Source organism: Denticeps clupeoides, chromosome 17 (assembly GCF_900700375.1).
Source record: "Denticeps clupeoides chromosome 17, fDenClu1.1, whole genome shotgun sequence".
Lineage (NCBI taxonomy): Eukaryota > Metazoa > Chordata > Actinopteri > Clupeiformes > Denticipitidae > Denticeps > Denticeps clupeoides.
This window is the reverse complement of record NC_041723.1, coordinates 5,536,262-5,554,363: the sequence shown is the minus strand read 5'-3', so window position 1 is coordinate 5,554,363 and position 18,102 is coordinate 5,536,262. Positions and strand designations below refer to the sequence as shown.

The window sequence follows — 18,102 nt, the reverse complement described above, 5'->3', positions numbered from 1 at the left end:
AGCTGCCTCTATTCTCCCAAAAGAAGATGGTCTGAATTGTTCTCGGCATTCAGCTCCACACGCAGGGTGCGAAGCAGGCTGCGGTTTGATTTCAGCCGTCTTTGGATAAAGCCGCACCAGGACTGTGTACCTTCTGCACTTGTCTCAGTCCAATTTTGGGCCGTATTTTCTACACACATCTTGTGGCTGTGTGAAATCCGCAGACTATGAGTGCAGTTGTCTAGAAAAAGCAAATTGCCCTCGCCACAGAAGAAAACCTCCCATTGTGATGGAGAGCATTAGTCCACCTCAAGGACACAGGTCCCTGTCCTCATGTTGGGAGGCACATCCAAATGCATCTAGGGGGTACAAATCTATAAACACGCAACTCTTCTTACCTCATTTAAAAGGACTGGGAGCCGACTATGGCACAGGAAGAAGGAATGGACACAATTCAGAATAAATCAATACACTATCAGATCTTAAAAAAAATTGAGTTCTTGACATCTGGCTTGATGAAATAAAAACATATCAAGCACCAGCCCATCGGGTCTTTTTATGCAAATAAAAATTACAATTACGCAGTACTAATGCAAGTGAGAATGCATATGCATATGCGTGACCATACTTTAACTCTTCATGCTTATGTCTCCACTTTTGAGAATGTGATTTGAGTATCCAGTTGTCATATGTACACTGACCACACAAACAAGCTCTCTGCATACATTACTAAATGCTCATTAAAACTGTTGAAAGATATCTAAACTATTCCAGCAAACTACAGTGTGAAGTCCATGTGCCGAAATTGATCATTTATCAATTTAAACAGAGGTATTATTAATTAAGAATACTAAAGAATAATTTTCACAGTATGCATTCACAGTGCATTCGATGATAGTCAGTGCATTCATGTTATCAATAATTTGTGTAGTATTGTGATTTATTAAAGGTGACCACTAACATTAGCCCAGTTTGCGCAATCATTGCCATGGCAGGTAGACTGAACTGATATAGAGCTGTGAAAGAGATTACCATGAAACTCATTTCTCTGAGCCATCTGTATTCTGATCTTGTTTAAGTGGGTCAGAACCACTTAGGTGTTTAGTTGATGATTTAGCGTCATAAATGCATAAACAGCTCTCTTTTCTCAAATGTGTCTGTGAAGAATATAAAGGGCTCTGCCAAAGGGCAGAATAAAACCTATTGGTCTCATTTATCTTATTTGAATAAAAAAAAATCATATTCGGATGTGGCAGCCCTGCAATGAAGCCTTTCTCCGACTGTATGCTTTACAATACATAGCATATAACCTACTTTTCTACAGAGATCATTTTGAATAGATTTGAGGTGGTCCGGCTCATTGAGCACAACGCATATAAAAGGGACCGAGTCACCATAGCTGCAGGCTTGTCTGGGGTCACATTATTAACAATAAGGACAAAAAATTGTCTAAGACTTTCATCAATACCCAAGCAATAGGACACAGAGTGGTTGTGAAGGCCCAAGCATCTATACTGGAAATAATGCATATACAGTGGATATAAACCCCTGTCAAAATGCCCAATTTTTTGTTAATCCTATAGCGTGTGTGCACGCCCTTAAATTAATCTTATAGAAGTGTGCACGCCCTTAAATTAATAATTTGTTAAAGCACCTTAAGACATTCTGTCCTCTTGGGTACATACATGCCACAAATTAAAGTACTCTGATTAACCCAAAATACAGTTTGTCTCTCTAAGTAAAATTTTCATGGCATTTGCTCAGCTTCCTGCTACAGCAAAAGCAGTGGCTTGCAGAGAGGAGTTTTTATTGGGTAGGGTCCAAGATCTATCGAAAATAGATGTGAGGGAAAATGGAAATCAAGCGATAAAGGGAGGGCATCAAAGAATTGCATTGACCTTGTTAATCTGACTCCATTTATTATTAGCATTGTATTTAAATCTGATGTTACCTGGACAATTGCAGTTAAAGAAATAAAGTTTTTAATTTATTAACACAGGTAGATTTCTATTGCAGTTACATGGAAATATTGTATGTACAAATGGTACCAATGTTCCAGAAAAATCAAGAGGAAAGGCGAACAGAGACAGAAAGCAGGGGGCCAAGCACCAGAGAGAGAGTTTACACCTTAGAGAAGTGGAGGAGAAAAGGAGCAGAGACCAGAAGCTGGGGGAGAAGTTCTTCCAGCAGCTGAGGGGGAAGAACCCCAATGGAGGAGGAAAAGAAGAGACAGTAGCCGTGAAGAGAATCACAAGCAGATACCCTGATATAGAAACACAGTGGTCATCCAATCCCAGACTTTCCAATCATGGCACCTCAGGCCATCTGTTGGCCTGTGGCATCCTGGTGATACTTCTGGTGTGTGAGCAGAAGACCACAGCTTGAAGATAAAGCAGGGGTCTTCATTAAACCATGAAAATCATGGACATGGAATCTCCCATTTTAAAAATGCTTGTAAAAAGATAATTGGACAAACATTGCCATGTCAACCATTTTATTGCATGTTTAAAATTCAAACTATTTTTTTTTTCTTAAGATGAATTGTATGGGTAATAGGTGACATTAAAGCTGGGAAAAGTTCTGAAAAGATTTACTGTGGTCTAATTTTTACATCAAAAAAACTTGCCATTTACACTTTTTATATTCCCAGTATGTGCTTATACATAGATGGCCACCTGTCTGGTGGTCATTACATCAACTAGTCTTTATGTCCTTCAACCCTAACAAAGGACTCTGACATGTTCATTAACCAGCAGGAATCCCATTACTGCACTCCACAGCCTCAGTGTCACATCGCTCACCCATAATTAGTTACAGAATCGGCTGTAGGACTGCTAATTGTTGGTCTCCCTCTCCTTGTGTGTGTTTCGCTCTCTCGCCCTATTTCTTCCCATTTTTCACTTCTTCCTCTGACTCACGCGCCCTTCCATTCCAAGTGGGTTTATTTCGATCCTCACCGGCGACACAAACACTATTTTCCCGCTGACAGTCATGTAAAGTGATGTTTGGATTTTCCAGGTTGCACCAGCAGACCCGGAGCAAGAATGACTCACACTGGGTGACCCTGCGATTACCCAAAAAGCAACACGGCAAAGGCTGCTCTCGGTGACTTTTATTATAAGAATATTATTTATTCCAGTACTTTTTCTATTTTTTTTATCAGTAAGACAAACAAGAAAATGACTGAGCATGATGAATCGTAGTGATAATTCATGCTTAATTACAACCATTAATAATCTTTCACAACAAAGGCAACAAACCCGGACCCCCCGCAAGCACACATACACACGCCATTCTCCTGTGTGCAGTAACATCGCTTGGATTAATGGCAGGAGGCGGCTGGAAAAGTGAATGTAATAGGAGCCCAGAGATGCTCCTGACTTGGAACAAATGGACTGTACTGTTCTGCCTCCGCCGCGCCGCACCTGCCTTTCAGCCGGCCTGATTTAACATTTCATTTGACCACAGCGCCTTGGAGCTCTTAGTCACACTGTCAACCAAACTCATGAAAAACACGATTATCTGAGCATAATAGACCCTCTCCTGCCTTGTACGTGGTAACGACCGGCCGTGCTCCCACAGAGAGAGAGAGAGAGAGAGAGAGAGAGAGAGAGAGAGAGCGCAACGCCAAACACTGAGAAGAAAGGGCCAGATAGAATCTGCCCAGTGAAATGGAAGTAATGAAAGGTCAAAATACGTTGTGAAATATGTATATTTCTTCTTTTAAATAGTTGTCAGTTTCTATACTACAAATGCATTACCTGATACCACATCTACTCTGTGGAAGCTATCAAAAGGTTGTTTGAACATCTGACACAGGAAACGTAAAAGAAAGTACGAATCAGGTTCATTAGAGTCGATGAACCCCTTTAGGACCTTTGGAAAACTATTCCCACATTCTTTCTCTGATTTCAACAGCTTCACTAGGCAAACACTTGCATGTTATTTCATAGCTTTGAGTGTTTGTATTTGTTCTATAATCTAAAAAATAGTTCTATAATCTACTAATAATAAGAGATCCCAAATTTCATATATATACCACTGTAAAAGATGACCATTCAACCACTTGCTTTTTTCATTATAGAACCATAGCCTTAGCCATAACACATGCAGCCATGTTACAGTCAATTATCAGCCGGGGAATCCAGATATTGAAGCATGCAGTGAGTGAGCATTGAAACATTATATTCTGTCTCTCAGCCAATCAGATTTCATGGCCCTTTTACAATTATTCATGACTGTCAACAGTGATTATGGTTACAGGTATAAACCAGCAGCCCACATTAAGTGAGACTGCAATTAAAGTGAAATGGACAGATTTAATATAGAATAATATCCTATGCTAAATAGATCATGTTCTGGGACCAGTTTAGTGTTATAATTATTATAATGTTAAGAAAAAAAACAACTGTCAGCATTTCCTGGTCTCCTCAACTACAAAATCAGAAGAGTAACAATTACAAAAATGTCTTTATTTTTCAGTAGCTGTGGGCCCTGTGGTGTGATGAGTCAGTGAGAATCACATCACGCTGGTGGTGGCGACGCGGGCGCCGGGACGGAGGATGGAGCTCGTCGCAAGAGGCCGCCGGTGCCCTCCGGCTACGCGGCGCAGTGGTGGAACACAGATGTAATTAGGGAGTCTCTTGAAATCTCGAGGCTTCCTCCAACTCGCCCCCACACCCCTTTCCCATCCATTCTCCTCGAGGTTCCGTCGACTCTCCCTCCCAACCATTTCATACCAAAGCGTCCCCAAATGCGGTGAGAAATACTACATGCTTTTTTTTTTTAATACCACTAGACAACTGTGTGTTTTAATTATTTGTTTACACCTTTTTTTTGTTGTTGTTGTTTTTTGCATGTGGCAACATTGCCACCTGCTGGACGGATTTGCAGGTGCGGGCTGGCCTGGGTGCCACAGATTTATTATGATAAGAGCTGGGCGGTAATCTGCTCTTGCTTATTGACCACCCTCCCCTCAGGATCATGTCACCAGCTACCATGTAATAACACAGTCCTGTCACAGAACATGATCAACACGCACACAGACAGGAAATCGACAAGTATTTGGGGTCGGGGCGTAAAAAAAGGGAAGCAGAGTCTGAATAATTCATTCCTCTGTTGCCGTGCTCATTACAGTAATTACACACTCGTTGTTCTCTTGGAAAAAAGGAACGTAAAATTGCAATTTGGGCTGAGAAATTGTCATTTGTAGCTGTAATTGACCCTAATAAAATGATTTTTCTTTCCCTGTGAATCATATGCTAATCGGAATGTGAAGTATTAAAGATGACAGAAACAGGCGTGATAACCAAGTAATGACGGGAACGGCGAATGAGGAATTTCACGACAGTAATAGGCGTGTGTTGTCTAAATGAGTTTCTGCTCGTTGGGATGCCGTCGCCTCGGCCGCGCTGACTGCTCCGCTAACCCGGGGACTGACAGCCTTCAGAGGGCCGTCTCCGGACGCCGGAACCATGTTGCCGGGGCTATGTGCAGGGCCCGTGAACCCCGCCTCGGCTGAGGAGCGGAGGCCTCGGACCATGTTAAATCATGTGAAGGGGAGAGACGCTTTTTCGGTGTCTTTCGTCGGTGCCTTTTTCACTCTTTCTCTCTGTGACGTTATCCAAAACTACGACCCGGTGGAAAACCAGGCCAGGCACGGTGCCGCGGTTCATCTGATGTTCCTGCGATGCGGTTGGTCCTGCGATGTAGATCGCAGATTAAAGAAACGAGAGTGGAATGGGTAGACGGAAGGAGCATCCGTGGCTCTTCTTGCAGCGGTAAAATCGGCTTGGCCGGTGAAAGGTGCGCCGCGAGGCCCGCCCGGCAGTTAGGCCTCGTATCGCCCCCTGGGGCGTTAGCGCGATAAGGGCTTCATCCGGCTTCATGCGGGGGGATTTATGAAAGATTACGCGGGGAGAGCGCCGCCGTCCTCATGCTAATTTCCTTGCTCCACGTGTATGGTTACGCCGCCGGGAACGCTGCCAAGGCTGCGCCTCAGACCCCCCCCCTCCCTATCAGTCCCCGCATCGTCAAGATCCGTCCTGACATCATGTAATTAGACTACGGCAGCCCAGATTAGCTTGGCTGTTTGATTTGGCGGGTTATCCCAACTCCAATGCAAATTGATTCAATTAACAGCGAATACGACTTTGTCTCTGCGTGACTTTCGCCGGCTTCTGCCTATTAGATACTTCAGCGCTTTGTGCCGTTGATTCATTCAACGCAACGATGCTATCAGCACCTGACTGTAGGCCCCGCTGAGTCCCTGGGGCATAGCAGTTGGATGGAGCTACATTTGGAACGTACATCAAGCGTCTCGACGCGTTTGTCGCACCTAATTGAACACGATGCGGACAAAAACCGTCTCTCAGGCTCATGCACATGACGCGTCTTGCAAACTGAAGGCGAGGCGAGTTTCATATTTGCATATCTCTACAGGAATATAGAAATATAGCGACAACTTGTTTGCCTGTTATGCAATGTGCCTTGTAAAGACCTGCAATGGATTTTAATGCATTCACAATCAGTAGGAAGCAGGAAGTAGGAAAGAAGCGAAGATGCGGACCACACTGATTGTACTTGGTGGCATGTTGTTCATTTGGAAAGATGACATAGATGTTTTTTTTACATTTGGAATACTAAGATGGGCCTGAAATGGACCATCTTGGTAATCTGTTCTCCACCCATATCAGCGTGTTAACTGGCGAGATGGGGAATCAATGCGGTTTAACACGAAATATTGTTTATTTTACAGGCTTGGTTGTACAGTTTTAAAGGTAACAGTGATGTGTATTTGACATCACATGGCAACATTTACATTTACATTTACGGCATTTATCAGACGCCCTTATCCAGAGTGACTTACAATCAGTAGTTACAGGGACAGTCCCCCCCTGGAGCAATTTAGGGTTAAGTGTCTTGCTCAGGGACACAATGGTAGTAAGTGGGGTTTGAACCTGGGTCTTCTGGTTCATACGCGAGTGTGTTACCCACTAGGCTACTATCACCCTCCTCAACAACAAATGAACCAAACTAAATCGCTGTCTGTCAAGTATGAATTTAAGCCGGTTTGACTTAAAAGGGAACCATTGAAACATATTAATATAATGACATAATACAGCGCGTAAGTGATAGTGTCACAAGGCGAATCCGGTGACGCACTTGCAGACATACTGTGAGTGGGGGGACAAGCTGTCATACAGGGAGAGGACACTGGACGAGCTGGGGAGGAGGACCGGAGGCGTTTGGTCTGTGAGGGGGAGACTGGCGGGGAGTGAGGACGGGGAGGAAGCCGTGGACGGGTCGAATTATTTGGCCGTGGGTAAGTGAGCTAGCGTCTTTGGTGAAGAATCTCAATCGAAGAGCGGGTGGCGTCTCCTCTGGGTCACCTGACTTTTATACTCGACGCTGCCCGCTTTCATTTCCGCTTCCTGGTCGTTGTCTGTTGGTCTGGCGCTCTCTGGTGGGTTGGAGGCGTGTTGGCCATGACAGATATACATGTAACATGAGTATGAGTAAGACTCTTTGTGGAAGTCTGCAACTGGCTGTAATTTTTCACAAATGTTTCATGCTCCCATCTGGACTTTTTAAATTCTGATGCATGTTTGCTGAGGTGAGATGTTGATTTATTTATTCATCTGCTCCAGTTTTTGGGCAGAGCAGACCCTTGATTCTGTTTGTTCTGAAAAAGAATGGGGAATCCAGTCACTGCAGAGGTCCTTAGCATATGCTTTCAATGGAATAAGACTTAAGACTTAAGACTTGATAGCTTAAGCCTTAGAAGAAATATAATTGACACTTTTTGATAATTATTATGATTAGAACGTACACTTTACTTTACCGTGCACAGATAAAATATTTAACTACTATCTGTATATTTATCGACGATCTGTTAAACACTGTTATTAACATGAATACATCTATTTGGTCATTATATTAATTTAATTCATTTTAAGCAGTTAATAAAAAATAACATATCCTAATAATGAGTTTGTCGCAAAACCAATTACAAAAACATCTAATTTTCACAACTATTAGTATGAAATCATTGCTGAATTTTACTGATGTGTGTGTGTGTGTGTGTGTGGGGGGGGGGGGGGGGGGGTAGCCCTTAGAATTAGGTCTTTTAAAAGTTTTGTCAGCAATGTGGTGATTTGAATAAGGTATGACATGAATCCGGAACATTTTTCCCCTAAATTCACATGTGGATTCTCACCAGGAAGAAAGCACAGCAGCTGAATTCAGGGTCTGTTCCTGAAAAACACCTTCTGTCCTAATTTTGTTAAATGGCATTTTTCATAGCCATTTAAATTTCTTTCTTTTCTCAATTATGAGTTATACATGTATAAAAACTAAATCTACAGCCATTCCTCACATAATAAAAAAATGCATGAGGATGTCCTACAGAGGGTGCCAAACAGCATCCTGTTATTAAAGTTCCTGTGCCTGCCACAGCGCCACACAAACATACAAACCTGCTTTTTGTTTGCACAAATGTGCTTTTACGGTTATTACCCCATGTTGTGGCATGTAAAGTTAGGAGCTGGAGGTGAGAGTTTGACTGTGGAAGTGTTAGTGAGAGTATAATAGGTAAAGGCGCTCGCGACACGCACCTGTAGTTTCTACCTTTATGCAAATGCCACTCTTGGCCTGGAGTCACAGCCAATTGGTGAATAAGGAAGAAGAAGAGAAAAAGTTTATTGGCGGGGGCAGAGCCGCAGTAATACGCACACACACTCTGTAACACACACACGCACACGGTTCATCACAGGAAGCAAAATTAAACCGCTTCAGGCTGCCACGAGCACCTTTCAGAGCAGAATCCTCGGCAGCGTGTCTGTCCCCTCACCCAGGTCCAGTGCCACCAGACTCCTTCACTGAGCAGGTATGACATCTACATTTCTTCCTCTGTTTTTGATCTCTTTCTACAAGAAACACACGCATATACAAGCAATGAATAAATGTATGTGTGTGTGTGTGTGTATGTATGTATGTGTGTGTGTGTGTGTGTGTGTATATATATATATATATATATATATATACATTCCTTGTTTCTGCACATATAATTCTGTCCTAATTGTAATTCCAATTCCATTCCATTGAAGGAGTGTTTCTCACTAGAGCAAAAAGGTCTTAGTCTGAAGTGACACTCTAATCCTGAAATCAAGAGTAGTTCTGAGAACAATACAGTGTGTGTGTGTGTGTGTGTGTGTGTGTGTGTGTGTGTAGCTTAACATTTCTCCTGTTGATCATGTTGAACTTCACCTGTAATCCCGTTCCACTGTGAATTCTTAGGAAACTTGAAGCTGATAACTAATGTGTAGACTTATTCACTCACTATACACAAAAGTTTCTGGTGAGAAAGGTGTATTCACATTTAGAGTTTTCGTTACACTCTTCAAAATTATCTATATGTCATCTCTATTCATTTGCATGACCAAGATCTGCACATGCACATAAAAGCAGACCAGTAAAACCTACCCAAATTAGATGAAAATAATAATACACCTTTTTTTATCATTTTAACTGTAATAATAGTAATGTCACACGAAACAACCCTGCAGACTAAAATCTTAAAGGAAAGGGACAAAATGCATTATTCACACTGTCAAAGTTGGGACAACATTAACTTTTGTCGGACACCCTCAGCCTAATCGCGAATTCTTATCAACGGCCGAAGGAGAGAGTTTTATTCCGAAAGTGTGTACTGGCCGGAGAAAGCCGCCCTTTGATGACAGATATTCACTTTGGCTTGAAAGAGGCCTGGAGACTCGCCTCAAGGTTCCTGTGATGGGTACTGCACGGTGTGTTTGTTTATAGCTTGGTCTTTTTATAGCCTTCTATAAAAGCATTAGTCAACCCTGGCAGAGATCAATAAAATGGGAAAAAAAGAAGAAGAAAGAAATGGGTCAAACTTGAGAAGGACCTCTTTGTTTTATAGACTGAAGCCAGAAGAAACTTACCTTAACCCCATTACTGGGATTATTTCACTGCAGTATCCCGGTCTGCCGCCGGTGTCAGCTGTCAGGATGAGCGGCAGATGAAAGTAGATGTCAGCGCTTTCCAAACACGAGCTGTAGTGTGTTGATCTCAACTCGGCAGCCTGAACTACACACTGAGCGTTTGCGCTTTTTTTTGTACGGTTTGTGCAGCCGTATTGATTTTGGTGCCTTTGATCCGGTTTGACGTGGGATGCGTGTCTGAAAGGTGCACTTGCTGCCAACGTAAGTTGCTGCATGGGTCCCGCGATAGAAGTTGCGATTGTTGCGAAAAGAACCTCAGGTCCATCTGTTATATGTTTTAAACCCATTATTATCTTATTAGACATTAAAGTTCCTTAACTTGATTGCAAATAAAGTGACAAGGGTTCATATAAGAAACTCAAATTCTTCAATTCTGAGGTGTGCTGTTTCTGTTCATTAGCCCTCTTTTCTTACTTTTCTTACTTATTTGTTACATGTTACACCACTATCACTTTCAGTGTAATAAAATACCATAGTACCGGTGGCATGAAGTAAGGTCAACAATTAAATAACGTTTCACGCAGCACTAATGATGTATACATACTCTGTAAAATAAAAAAGTGACCCTTTTTCTTCCTATTGTTAGGAACATGGTTCCTCGCTGTTCGCAGGGTTTAGAGTGATGGGGGACGTGGACAGGCTGAACACCTGAAAGCCCACAAAATCAGATCTACCAGGGATTTCACTTGTTCTAGTTAATAGGATTGTCAGCATCCCGGAACATTCCCGGTACCTTGGTCCCGTGTTCATGTTTCATGTTTGCTATGCTTTGTGCTATGTTCTGTCATTCTGTCGGGAAAGTGTGGCAGGGAAAGACGCTAAAGGAAGGCACTTAACATGAACATATGAAACGCTGGTAAAATGACGACTGACAGAGCAACGACTGGATAGCACGCGTTAATTTACAGATAATAACGAAGGATTTAGTGCTCAAAGTAATTAGTTGAGCACAAAACATAGCAGACTCCGGCCAGGAGAACACAGGGCCGTATTACCAGGAATCTCGTTGTTTTTAGTAGAAGGAACTGGACATATTTGTCTTATACCTCCGACACCAACTGGCTGAAAAAAAAACAAAAAGCATCACCATTAAACATGAGCAACCCATCATTAACTGTAGATTCAGGCCTGGAACAGATGGCCTTTTATGTATGCAAAAGAGACAGACACCCAGAACGCATTCCTATGCAAATACCAGTGATCAGGTGGGCGAGAGAACCACACACACTCACCACAGAAAACAGCATTCCTTTGTGCTCCAGAAATATCAAATGACATTGCACAAGGCACAGGTCGAGTGACCCAATGTTTTTTTTTTTTATAGCACCGGGTGGCTTTCCTTCAGTAATTCATATAACGAAGCGTCCCTGTAATCAGAAGGTGGCCACTGAGGTGCCACTGAGCAAATTACCATCCCCACACACTGCTCCCCGGGCGCCTGTCTTGGCTGCCCACTGCTCACCAAGGGTGATGGGTTAAATGCAGAGGACACATTTCATTGTGTCACCGTGTGCTGTGCTTTCACTTCACTCATTACTTGGAGACTCAAGTGGCTGACAACAGCAGGCCTCTACTGTCATATGTTTTAAATGAATAAATTAATGGATTAATAAATAAATTCCACTGTCATGGCTGTGTCCTCTCCAGCTCTGGACCATGGTCCGTCATTCAAGCTGCACCATGAGTGTCCTTCCTAGTGCCAGTGTGGAGAGCCATCTGCCAGCTTCGTGGGGACCACATTACCCCGCCACGGACGGTGAGAACCCAGCCGCCAAGTGCCACTAGCAAGACGTAAAGTCTCCCTTAATGTTGTTTTCATCAACGACATTTATGACTAAATATCTTCGTCAACGAATCCTTTTGACTTGACGAGGAAGAGGCAAGACGTAAATACTGGTTATGTGATGATATCTATAACAAAATATATCATGTAATATTGTTTACAAATAAAAACGAGACAAAATATGGTTAACAAGATAAAAACTAGACTAAAATGTCTCTTAATTTTCATTGACGAAATGAGACGTTATTTCCTCTCATTTAATCATGTTATTATTTATTATATCGTAGCGCGATCGTGGAAGTAATTCGTTTTTAGGATTCTTCTGAAGGGTGAGTAGATGGCTGGGAGAAAATGATGACAATTGAAAAGAAAGCCGAATGTGTGGTCAAAAAACATGGAACAAATAAGAGAGTCTTTCCTGTCTAGAATGGCTATAGTGTATTCTTTAGTCAATAAGGAAACAATAATATAATAATAGGATAACATTGTTTTAATTATGAAATGGGTTTAACTAAAAGAACTTCTACTATTTTGACTGGGTTAAATAGAATTGCATTACTAAAAAACGAGACTAAAATACAATTTCCATTGACTAACATTAGACCAAATGACTAAAACTAGACTCAATATGACCAAAATGCTCAGACTTTTAGTCAACTGAATATTTACTAGAATAAAATGAGTATGGACATATACAAGACCTAAAAAGACAGCTTGACGCAAAAAAAACTAAAATTAAGACAAACATAGTCTCTCTTTAAGGCCGAGGCATGTAACTTGTAATCATTTTCACAGCAGCTTCGGTATCCATGGTGACGCCCGACTACCCCGGCCGCGCGTGGACCCACGACCTGCAGCCTCAGTACTGGTCCAAATACCAGGTCTGGGAGTGGCTCCAGCAGACTCTGGACATGCACCAGATCGATGCCACCAGCATCCCCTTTCAGAACTTTGACGTGGATGGCCGGCAACTCTGCAGCATGACATACCAGGACTTCACCCGTGCAGCAGGGAGCGTGGGACCTATTCTGTACCAGAGCCTGTCTGAGTGTAATGGTACTTTTCACTGTACACTAATACATGAGAAGCATACACATGCTGCAAAACAGGCTATAGAAATACTATTTGTGCTCTAAGTAACATGCCTGATCATTTTGAAACTTTGGAAACAAGGAAATAGATGGATATTTGTTTACTGTCAGCTAAGGTTATCAGTTAATAAGCAGCTTATTCAGTTGGAAGAGCAAAACTGGACCGGCAGGTTCTTCCACTATGATAAAACTGGCAAGAAATAAACACGAGCCAGGAACTGTAAATGAACGTAACTCTGGAAGCATATTTGGTAATGAATATGTTTTAAATATTCACAGGTCAGTATGGGGCAGACATGTTTACAATGGACAATAAGACTGAAATAGAAGGTAATTCATCTGCAGTGCTGCACATCTAATCCCCATTAGACATTTTTGTTCACTTTGAAAAATGTGGTTGTCCACATTCTTCCCTGTGGGTTATAGTGTCACTTTGAAACCCACAAAAAGTCACATTTAGTGGGTAGATGTAACACTAAAAAGAACTTTACAATTACACAATGTTTTCTGTCTGTCTGTGTGCACACAGATTTTCAATTTACGATTCATCAGTTCAAAGAAGAGCAAAGTTTTTACCCATCCCCAGGTAGGCAAACATGTCTTTCTTATTATTATCATTAGTTTGACCAATCACCGATGTGATGTGATTAGATGCTCAGCAAAGACCGTCAGCATTCCCAGGATGCTGCAACTGAAAACCATGCATTAACAACCATGCGATGCAGAACATTTGAGTCATGAATGAACAGATACAGTGACTGTATCATTACAGCAGGAAAAAAAAATCGCTGTGGCACTGACACCCTGTTACCTTACTGTAAGGTAACGTTGTGCTTCACCTCAATACCACAGGTGTCCCAAAGCGATGTCAGTTATACCTTCATGGCCGTTACTCAGACTCTCTTCTCTGGCAACATGATCAAATGCTGCTGTTAAAAGTTTTTAAGACAGCAAGTCAGTTGTATCTGTCTTCAAGATCTCATTCTTGCCAATGAAAAACACACCATAAAATGAACCCTTCTGTCAGACTTAAATAAAAAATGTAGTTGACTACTGTATTTATTTTAGTTGATTTTAAGGAATGACATATACAGTACAGGCCAAAAGTTTGGACACACCTTCTCATTGAATGTGTTTTCTTTATTTTCATGACCATTTACGTTGGTAGATTCTCACTGAAGGCATCAAAACTATGAACACATGTGGAGTTATGTACTTAACAAAAAAAGGTGAAATAACTGAAAACATGTTTTATATTCTAGTTTCTTTGCTCTGATTACTGCTTTGCACACTCTTGGCATTCTCTCCCTGAAATGCTTTTCCAACAGTCTTGAAGGAGTTCCCAGAGGTTTTTAGCACTTGTTGCCATATTTTGCCTTCACTCTGCGGTCCAGCTCACCCCAAACCATCTGGACTGGGTTCAGGTCATAACTCCACATGTGTTCATTCATAGTTTTTATGTCTTCAGTGAGAATCTTCCAATGTAAATGGTCATGAAAATAAAGAAAACACATTGAATGAGAAGGTGTGTCCAAACATTTGGCCTGTACTGTATGTGTAATGAAGACTTTAAAGTTCTTTGTTGTTGTTGCAGGCTTTTTTGACATCAAGCCATCATTTGTACCTTCTGTAATGGTGAGCTCTACCTCTTCACAGAGCCCAGGTATGTCCCGTGTCTTCATGGACGGGTGGGTGAGAGCAAGCAGGGCAGGGAGTCTCTGAGGGCTTTTTCACTATTCCACCTGTGACCTTGCATTTTTTTTCATTTCAGACCTAAAGAGGTTACACAGTCGTCCTCACCAGGTCAAAAAGCACAGTGGGTACCTTTTCCCCTCAGAGATGGAAAATACATTTAGCTTAATTTGTAGAGAATTTTTTGAAGAATCATAATCAGTTTGTTAATTTAGTCTCTTGTTTGTTCTCTGAACCTTCATGCTCTCCTCAGACCCTCGGGGCACACACCTCTGGGAGTTTATCCGAGACATCCTTCTTAACCCGGAACGGAACCCAGGACTCATCAAATGGGAGGACCGGTCAGAAGGGGTCTTCCGCTTCCTCAAGTCCGAGGCGGTAGCACAGCTGTGGGGCAAAAAGAAGAACAACAACAGCATGACCTACGAGAAGCTGAGCCGGGCTATGAGGTACAGCAACTGGGTGTTATTGCCATTAAATTTAATATACAAATAATATATCATTATATGGACATTATTTCACACTGTCAGGGGAGTATGGTTTTGAGAGCCTCAATTTTTATCAGTTATGAGACAGTGTGTGAGAATGATACTACTCAATTTAAATAATAAAAGGATTTGCATGATCTGCATGTCAATATCTAATGAAAAAGGTAATTTGCCAATTTCAATAAAAATTATACTGACTGTATAAATAAATGTAAATATTGTGATTAGATATTCATAAAAAAAGTTATTTAGTTTTATGTGAAATGTGCTCGGACCTTTACAGGCATCCGTAGGTGTGATTGTGTGCGTGAATGGTGTGTGTGACCCTGGGTGGTGCCTCGCCTGGGTAAGTGTCCACCGTACCCAGTGTTCCACGATGAGCTCTGGAAGCCACAACCCTGAGTAGGAACAAGCGGTTGTGGATAGTGAGCGAGTGAGAGTGAGTGAGTGAGTGAGTGAGTGAGTGAGTGAGTGAGTGAGTGAGTGAGTGAGTGAGAGAGAGGTTCCCTTTCATATTTAAACGATGAAAAGATGATTTATTTGCATGATATTCAATGTTTCAGTGCCCTGTGAAGAATGAGGTAAAATATCAAAACTGTTCCTGTTCCCTGTAGGTATTACTACAAACGGGAGATCTTGGAGCGTGTTGACGGACGCAGGTTGGTCTACAAATTCGGAAGGAACGCTCGAGGCTGGAGGGAATCGGAGAAGTGACGTCTTTTTGAGAACTTCTCCTTCATTTTTGGAACCGCCAAGTGAAACTCTTTTCCATTTATTTATATGATGACTTATAAACTTTTTAAAGCATTTTATCATGAAGAAAAAAACTGTGTACATGTACATACAAATTTTTAAAGCATTTTCTATGTATTTTGTAGAACTGAAAGCAAATCTTTGCAATGGGGCAACGTTGTATTGCAATGTCATGGAATTAAAATGGTTAACACCATGTTAAGGCACTGGGAATATTGTTTAAAAAAATAAATTGAATTTACAGAGAGATTAATTAATAATTAATGCATTTACCAAATGCAACACCCTCCACAAACACCCTTTTTCCCTCCCATTCAAACATCCCTGTTGCAATTTCTCTGTCCACTACCACTGTATTCATTTGAATTTAAAACAGCTTCACGTGAATTCCCAAGTAAACACATTGAATACAGGACATTCTGTTGAATCAACAGCAGCCGCGATTCCGACTGCTGACAGCATTCAGGTGTCACTCATCTTTCAATTTATTCTTGTTTTTATTGTTGTTTTGCATAAAACTCTGTTGCTTTTAACATTGCCCTAAATCCCCAAAATGTGAAGCATATTATCAAGTAATCTTTGAATAAACTTTGTTTTTTGTTTTTTAATACATGAATACATTAAAATTGAATGCATTGTTATTGCATCTTCTGTTAGTCTGTGTCAATGGCAATTTTATTTCTGTGGTTCACATTCATATTCATATGACACAAAGAGTTGTATCTCCCCAACGCAGCCCTTGGTCTCTGCTCGGAGCTGGACAGTAGCGATATATCAGCGATGCCATGAAATGCCAGTGGGGCTCAGCCCTGTCCAGCACCCTGGCAGCTCCGGGCCGGAAAGGGGCCTGGCTGGCCGGAGACAGTGGTGGTGATAAGCATCCTATCAGTCAGCACACCCTTCTGTTCCAGATAAATCCTCCACCTCCTCCACTCCTCCAGAGCCACGCTATCTTCTTTCCATAGCTATAATAGTTTTTGTCTCTTTGCACAAGACCACAAAATTTGCCCATGAATCAATGTGCTATCGGTTCCGCCTGTGTCCTTTCTCACGTGACAGCAGACAGAAGGTTTTGCTCATGCAGTGCAATAGCAATCTTGATTTTGGTGCCAACGACAACTGCCAGCAAAACTACTGACACCCAGTGACTACTCAAACACAGAGACTGCAGCCCTCGTATTCATGTTGGTGCTAAGAATTGTCTCCGGTACAGTCCAGTGGAGCTAATTGGCCATTCATTGCATGGGTGGCTAGAATTATTATTGAATCTAATCCACATGCTCTAAAGTGCAGGTTATTTGTTGGTGCTTCAATGAGCGACGAAAAAATGAGACTATTTTTAATTATTTGCATTGCATTACACTACTGCAGTGTATTATTTGTTTATAATATTACAACATTTACATTTACATTTACAGCATTTATCATACGCCATTATCCAGAGCGACTTACAATCAGTAGTTACAGGGACAGTTTCCCCCTGGAGCAACTTAGGGTTAAGTGTCTTGCTCAGGGACACAATGGTAGTAAGTGGGATTTGAACCTGGGTCTTCTGGTTCATAGGCGAGTGTGTTACCCACTAGGCTACTGCCACAAAATCTGGAATATGTCTTAAAAATTGGTGTGCATGCATTTACAGCTTCATTTATATGAATGGTGAAACAACATCAATTTCAATGACTCAGTGAATCTGATTATGGAATTATTTTATTTAATTCATTAAATTATTTCTTTAATTATTTTCTTGTTTTTTATTAATAAAAAAAAAACACCAGTGAAAAGACAGGTAATTTTTTTCCTACTTAGGAAATTCCATTTAAAATGGAATTGCAGCACACTGCAATCCTGGTGGGCTCTTGGAAGCAGCCTGTACAGGAGAAGCCTGTACGTGGCTCATTTCCATAACAGCCCAGTCCCTCTCAAATGCAAAATTTAGGCTGCCCTTATTCCACCCTGAGTCTGCCAATGAATTCATCAGAAGCAGCTTGTGTGTTAAGATGGGCTGGGATCGAGACGTCTTACGTGTGGCATTTTGTTAGCCCTTGGGGTCTAATAAAATGTTAAACTTCATCGTCAAGTTTATCTTCTTTGTTTCTGGAAATATGATTTATACGTAATACACTGTATGTGCAGGATGCAGACATCTCTTCAGATTGAAGAAAACCAGCTAAACCAGTACCATTGGTTGTGTTAGACTGCTGTGGCACAGGGCACAGTGAGGTATCGTAATTCACACCCGCTCTCGGCCACAAAACCACCGACACCCTCTACCTGCCCGCAGACCAACACAA

The 18,102-nt window shown here is 41.7% G+C and overlaps 1 protein-coding gene across 3 annotated transcripts; it reads left to right on the top strand.

The window, feature by feature from the left end:
- Positions 1-8,720: 8,720 nt before the first annotated feature.
- On the top strand, positions 8,721-16,452 carry ehf (ets homologous factor). 3 transcript variants are annotated; one of them, XM_028958495.1, is made up of 9 exons: positions 8,721-8,866; positions 11,652-11,760; positions 12,586-12,843; positions 13,158-13,208; positions 13,408-13,464; positions 14,473-14,541; positions 14,650-14,694; positions 14,824-15,019; positions 15,673-16,452. In XM_028958495.1, exons 2-9 carry the CDS (start codon positions 11,661-11,663, stop codon positions 15,770-15,772), a joined length of 876 nt encoding a protein of 291 aa, XP_028814328.1. In that variant the 5' UTR covers positions 8,721-8,866; positions 11,652-11,660; the 3' UTR covers positions 15,773-16,452. The 3 variants fall into 3 exon arrangements, with proteins under 3 accessions (XP_028814328.1, XP_028814329.1, XP_028814327.1); XM_028958496.1 differs by having other exon boundaries at positions 12,583-12,837; XM_028958494.1 differs by having other exon boundaries at positions 12,583-12,843.
- The last annotated feature ends 1,650 nt before the right edge of the window (positions 16,453-18,102 follow it).

What these genes read in the sequence shown, in the direction of transcription:
- ehf (XM_028958494.1), top strand. Translation starts at nt 11,661, where the DNA reads ATGGTCCGTCATTCAAGCTGCACCATGAGTGTCCTTCCTAGTGCCAGT. An exon ending in CAATAAGACTGAAATAGAAG is followed by an intron (nt 13,209 to 13,407) that starts GTAATTCATCTG and finishes GTGTGCACACAG; the next exon opens with ATTTTCAATTTACGATTCAT. An exon ending in TCACCAGGTCAAAAAGCACA is followed by an intron (nt 14,695 to 14,823) that starts GTGGGTACCTTT and finishes TGCTCTCCTCAG; the next exon opens with ACCCTCGGGGCACACACCTC.